The sequence below is a fragment of the Gossypium hirsutum genome, chromosome A06, assembly GCF_007990345.1.
Source record: "Gossypium hirsutum isolate 1008001.06 chromosome A06, Gossypium_hirsutum_v2.1, whole genome shotgun sequence".
NCBI lineage: Eukaryota > Viridiplantae > Streptophyta > Magnoliopsida > Malvales > Malvaceae > Gossypium > Gossypium hirsutum.
The window spans coordinates 116,991,014-116,997,735 of record NC_053429.1 but is presented as its reverse complement, the minus strand read 5'-3'; the positions used below and the strand labels follow the sequence as shown (position 1 = coordinate 116,997,735).

General features: G+C 35.5%; 2 protein-coding genes across 2 annotated transcripts; one reads left to right on the top strand and one right to left on the bottom strand.

The window, feature by feature from the left end:
* Positions 1-219: 219 nt before the first annotated feature.
* LOC107962005 (S-type anion channel SLAH4) lies at positions 220-1,754 on the top strand. The gene is made up of 2 exons (XM_016898212.2): positions 220-1,162; positions 1,275-1,754. Exons 1-2 carry the CDS (start codon positions 293-295, stop codon positions 1,566-1,568), a joined length of 1,164 nt encoding a protein of 387 aa, XP_016753701.1. The 5' UTR covers positions 220-292; the 3' UTR covers positions 1,569-1,754.
* A 266-nt stretch (positions 1,755-2,020) lies between these two features.
* LOC107962006 (uncharacterized) lies at positions 2,021-3,723 on the bottom strand. The gene is made up of 2 exons (XM_016898213.2): positions 3,233-3,723; positions 2,021-2,528 (listed from the first exon to the last, which is right to left on the bottom strand). Exons 1-2 carry the CDS (start codon positions 3,513-3,515, stop codon positions 2,329-2,331), a joined length of 483 nt encoding a protein of 160 aa, XP_016753702.1. The 5' UTR covers positions 3,516-3,723; the 3' UTR covers positions 2,021-2,328.
* Between the last annotated feature and the right edge of the window lie 2,999 nt (positions 3,724-6,722).

Below are 6,722 nucleotides of genomic sequence, written 5' to 3'. Positions count from 1 at the left end.
AAATATACCAAATATATATGTTGGCCACGGAAGACGCAATATATGTTTCCATCTTGAGTAGTTTTTTGTTTTTGAGTAATTAGGTTTTTGTCACGTCAAAAAGAAGGTTCCATTACTCTATTCTTGGTGATAAGTCCACGCCTTTCTCCCACGAACCCTTTTCAAAGAATCAGTTGGTGCAGTTTTCTATTGATTGTTTCGATCATCTATATATATGCAAGTAGCCTTATCGTAAAGGCCAAACCCAAACACAAACACAAACCCAAAGTTTTAATCTATAATTCTTAACCTAATGATGGAAGAAATAGAATGCAAACCACCAACTCAGCTCATAGTAGAAGCTTCCATTAGCAGTACTGACCAACCAGAGAAGAACAACGGTGAGGCGCTATCTCCATCATGTTCCAATATATTAACGAAGATCCATGCTGGGTATTTTAGGATAAGCCTTTCCCTTGGGTGTCAAGCTTTGTTGTGGAAGATTCTGACTCAACCAAATGGTGTTTCTCGAGATGTTCTGCGTGTTTTCAGCAAGCTCCCATCTACGGCTTGTTTGCTGCTATGGTGTCTAGCTGCTTTAACACAGATTTCACTGACTTTGGTTTATGTTCTCCGATGTTACTTTCAGTTCGATTTGGTTAAGGCCGAGTTCTCACACCATATCGGAGTTAACTATCTGTATGCTCCTTGGATTTCATGGCTTGCCTTGCTTCAATCTGCACCGATTCTCCTTCAGAATACCTGCCTTCTTTATATGATTCTCTGTTGGACCTTTATTGTTCCCTTGGCAATGCTTGATATTAAAATATACGGACAATGGTTCACAACGGAGAAACGGTTTCTATCGGTAATGGCAAACCCGACTAGCCTGATATCGGTGATTGGGAACTTGGTAGCCGCTCGAGCTGCAGCACAGATGGGCTGGAAAGAGAGTGCAGTTTGTATGTGGTCACTTGGTATGGTTCACTATTTAGTACTCGTTGTTACACTCTATCAACGCTTATCGGGTCAAAATTCTCTCCCTACGATTTTACGACCAACGTTCTTCTTGTTCTTTGCTGCTCCCAGCATGGGTAGTTTAGCTTGGAACTCCATTACCGGAACTTTCGATACCACATCGAAGATGCTCTTTTTCTTTTCTCTCTTCCTCTTCGTATCTCTGGTAAATTTACAGCAAACAACGTTAAACATGTGTGTTTGTAGTATATATATATATATATATAGCAGTCAAACCAGACAGTGACATCGATATTTGCTATGGTTGGTTTTTACAGGCTTGCAGGCCATTCCTATTCAAGAAATCCATGAGGAAATTCAATGTGGCATGGTGGGCATATTCTTTCCCGTTAACCTTCCTTGCCATGGCAGCTGTTGAATACTCACGAGAGGTGAAATGTCATGTTGCAACTCTCTTAATGCTTTTGTTGTCAGTAGTGTCAGTTCTGGTTTTTCTTGGCTTAATGATGCTCACTGCTGCTAACATTGACCGGCTGTTGGGTGGAACTGATGATCCCATACTGGCTTTTTGCAAAAACAAGAAATCAAATGCTGGAGCCACGACGAAATAAGTGCCTAATACGGGTATATGTTTGATATGGGACGTAATTCTAAACTATTTCTAAGATGTATTTGGAGAACTCTTGGGTTTTAATAATCAAATTATAAATATTAAATTATGAAACACCTGTATGAGAGATTTTGGTTGAATGGTGATGTATAAATATTGAAAATTATAAAAATTTGTGTTCAAATCATATCATATATTTTTATATATAAAAAGGTAAAAATACCCTCTACACAATACAATAATACAATTATTAGGTATAATAACTCAAGAAGACAACTCAACCACATGCTTAATATATAGACATAGATGCACGTTACTGAGAATAGTTTGATGGTTTTCTTGGGCATACTTATAACTCAAATTACCAAGCATTTTGTTGGTTTAAAAATCCATTTTCTTGGGTAATATAAAGTTCTTATTCTAGCATTCAAACTATTACAATGTTCTAAAATATATCAAAGATCAAAACTCATCCATTGATTCATTGAACAGTAGATTCTCAATAATAAAAACATGAAGCTGAAATGACAAAGAGAGGCTAATTTCTCAAATATATATACGTATGCGTGTGTATTTTTTTTTTCTTTGGATCTTTCTCCGTTTGACAAAGTTCAAGAACTAAACTGCAAAAATCAAATCCATTACAGAACTCCTGAAGACCTTTATTGGAAAAACGCTAATGAAACTGCAAAAACACATTCGCAAGAGGTGCTCAAATTCCTTAGGTATTCGTTCTTCTTACCACCTGAATGTGACAAGCTCTAGTCAGATTCAAGCTGCTTAATCCTTGCCCTCAGAGTGGCTATTTCTTCCTCCAGGGCCGTAACTTTGTCTGACCCACCTGCATCTTCAAATCCCTGACCTTGTTTCTTGGCAGTCTCCATGGTCTTCCTTCTTATACGGAGTTCTTTAATATAATGGTGTAATTTGTCTATAATTAGTGATAGGAATAGCAATCCCCCTGTAAAAAAAGTTACCCACCATTAAAAACACAGTTTATTATCAGACCAAAAAGGAAGTGAGAGACATCCCCAGTGAACTTCTAGCTGAAGAATGAAGCATACATCAACTTTTGGGAATTAATATGACATGTAAAAAACCATAATATCAAGAAAACAAACGAAAGTTTACACTGCAAGAGGAGAATTATAGAATACATGATTCAGGTGTGAGCGTCAGCTATGAGTAAGTATACGAGACGGGCATGGTTAGATTTTTCTAAGATTTTCCACACCTTTAGAGATCATATCCTCAGATCTATGTGTTCAACATAGTGTTTAAGAAAAATGAAGGTCCAAGTGCTATATGTTATATATAAGGCTAAAAAACAGGTACCATTGTCCTGTTTTCCCTCCATTTTTGAAGATAAATAATGTATACATTTCAGGGAATTGAATCAAAAGTAAAAGGGTATTGATATTATTAGAATTTGGAACCTGAATCAAGTCTTCGCCACCCTAATTGCATAAAGAAGCAATTGAATCAAACCAATTTATTTTGACAATTAGGTCAAATAATAAGCATTCTAGAAAAGAAAATAAGATATAAACAATCATAATAATTGCATACCGTATGGTAGAAGGAATCAAGATCGCGAATAAAAGTGAAAAAAATTAGGATTAGATTTTAATAGAACTATGGAGGAAGAATTAATTAATTAATTACCCATGAGAGTAGTTTCGAGGAGGTTTTTGGCCATGAGAATCTCGTCCGTTAGAGAAGCGTTTCCATCAACGATCCAGCGTTTCTTGAGCATCATCATGCTGAATATGTACGACAACATCACAACGGATACTGTTCCGCCCACCGTCTTCACTATGACCGGACCTCGTCCCCTCTTGGCCCGATCCAGAACCATTAACACCAGCTTCCTTAACGGTGTCTTGAAGCATAGTACGATGATCACCGCCATCTCTGCGAATATCACCGTGAACAACAACTGTAGCATCTTTAAACGTTATTCCTTTTCTGGAACCCCAAAAAGATGATCAAAATTAAAAGGAGTAATGCAAGCTCTTTCAGTAACAACGAACCCAACACCGAAAAGCACAAAAACAGATTAGTTTTCCATTAATGAAGAAGATGAAGGAGCGCGATTCTCGTACGCAATTTTATTTTTGATCTTTAAGTTATTTTTTGGATTAAATTTCTAAATGCCCCCTTACCTTTTTGTTTATTTGAGATATATATGCATGTAAGACGTATTTTTAGAATTATACATATAGTCGGATGGATCATATCATCGATTTTTTATTCACCAGTCCAACCAGTATGATTGTTGGTCTGATTGATTAAGTACTAAAAAAATTTTGAAAAATAGGGACATATAGAAAAAATAAATTTGGAAAAATAAGAAAAAATATTTTAAAAAAGCTTTTATGAACTAGGTTTGAGTTGCTTGGTTATTGGGTTTAGGGTTGAGCTTTTTTTCTCGGTTTGGGCTAAGAATTTTGGCCCAAAAAATAAAAAGTAATCGGTTCAATTGGTTTTCAGTTCAATGCTAATTCAATCACGGTTCAAAATGATTCACGATTCAACCAATTCAATCATTTTATTTGAACTAGTATATCGACTAGTCCAATCCAATTTAAACAACCATAATCAACACCTTTTAGGCTGCTTCTTGTTTACTTTTTTGAGATAAAAAGTAAGGAATATAGTTTGTCCAGAGATCGAACCTAAAATCAATTTCAACTAAATACATAGAACTCAATTTCTTCTAATCAGGACTATTTAGGCTTTCAAAGTTTAGATTAATATTAGAGACACTAACAAGGCAGCCCATAAGCTTGCAAGAGTCGCTTTGTTACATGCAGACTACTTTGAAGGGATGTTTGGTTCGTCGAATCTTAGATTTTGTTCCATAATAGGATTTAGAGGAATGTAATTACGGGTGTAATGTGAGACTAACTTGTTTGTTTCATTTGATTGGAATGTAAGATTCATACGTTTGGTTAATAGAATGTAAGATTACCTAAAAGAAAGTTTTATATATTGTCTTTATTATAAAATATAGACCCATTAACCAACTAATTAAGTCAATTATTAAAAGAATGCTGCAAGTTAATTCACCAAATTGTCAATCATTCTATAATCCTAATAGCTAGAAAAAAAACTTAAAATCATGTAAAGAAAAAAAAGAATTTGATTGAAAGCTATGACCTCAATTAAATTTTCTATCAAAATGACAATTTAACTCACAAACAACAAAGCAAATGTAACGACCCGAAAGTTAGTGATATTGAAAAATACAGTTTTGAGATTCCATTTTAAAGACCGATAAAAATATTTACGGAGTTATATTATAAATGAATTGTAACATCCCAAAAACTAGGTTAGAAGAAATTGAGTTCTGAAATCAAGAGTGGTCATCTCTCGATTTATGAGTTAAGATCTTAGAAATTTTAACAAGTAAACTAATTTGGTTTAGTGGTTAGGTGTTTTAGTCATGTGTGTGAGATTTTGAGTTCGAATCTTGGTCCTTTAAATTTTGTTATTTTTATCAAACCCTTACTCTTGATTATTTGGCATAAGTACAATTTTCGATCAACTAATAATAAGAATGACTGGTTCAATGGTTAAGCTTTTGTATACCATTTAGTCTTGTGTTTGAGTCTCTACGTAAGCAATGGGGAAAATTTTTGCATTATTTTGTAATTTAGTTTGTTTTGTTTGATTTTAAAGAAAACAAGTTAATTAACTTCCGATTCTCATATTCACAGAACATCCACTTCTCCTTCTATTTTTCTTTCTTTTATTTTTTACTCCTCTTCCGTTCAATTATACTTTTTCCTTTCTTCTACTTCATTATTCTGTCGTTGAATCCTTTTGTATTTGTTACTCCAAGTTCCTTTGTGCGGTTAATCTTCAATTGAACTGTAAGTGTCCTTTGTCAAGTTTTATTTGCTTGAGTTTGATGATGATCGAAGTTACGTCCTTTTTGTTTGGAATGGATTCTGATTTGTGTAAGTCTTTGTTAGACGATGTTCTCAAAAGTAACGTTCTTTCAACATTCTAAGTTTGTACTGCTGATTTCGTACAAGGGTAAGCGTTTTTGAGATTTCGTGTCGAAGTTCTTTGACATCATTTCAGGTTTGGATGTTAATCTTAATGATTGTTTCGAATAAGTCGTTTAATCTATTGTTGTAATGTTGTTTTAAATACGGGAATTCATCCTTGTTGCTCCTACATTGAATCTGTCTCAGGTGGGTACCGATAACCCAACTTTTATTTCAATTTTAGTCATCGAAAAACTGATTGTCGATGCCACACGGCAGTGTGCTAGGCCGTGTGGTAGGCCATACAAGCCACCCGGTCGTGTGTTAGACCGTGTGATAGGACTTGTAACTCTTTGTTCTTGAAAATTGGAGGCACACGGACGTGTGTCCAAGTCGTGTGTGGTTATGTGTTATGCAGGGTTCACACGGGCCAATGACACCGGCGTGTGTCTATACCGTGTAACTCACTGATTGCAGACTAGGACCACACGTGCAGGTGACACTAGCGTGTGTCAGGTCGTGTAGGACACACGAGCGTGTGCTAGACCGTGTGGAGGCATACGGGACAGGTATCTAAGCCGTGTGAAACCAAACAAGCGTGTGGACCAATATTTGGAATTTTTTCCCTTAGGCCACAAGGATCTTTCAAAACGAATGTAAGCCTACTGTAGGGTCCGTACAATCTAAATTAGGTTATATAACATTATATTTGATGATTTGGTGATGACCACCTTGTAATCTGTACGTATATCCACTATGTTTGAACCTAAATAAGTAGGATCTATTAGAGTGGCATGTGCTCATGTTTAATTTATGCGAATTATCCAGGTACGATGTGTATTCTGTTAAGTTTAATGGTATGCCTCTACGTTATTCTATTGCCTAAGAACATGTGACATCAAATATGCTAAATTGATTGGCACTAATTCTGATTTACAACCATGCATGTGACTTTATGGAAAATTTGATATTATTTGTTAAGTTTTGATCAATCTGTTTTATAACGCATAGGCTCCTACGCCTATTGACTATGTTGTTGTACGATAGCATGACTTACATGCTTATCACTATGCTTCTACATATGCATGTCATGACACACTGCATAGGGCTTGAGATGATGTGAAAAGAGGAAGTTTCTTGCAGTTTAATTATCTGCA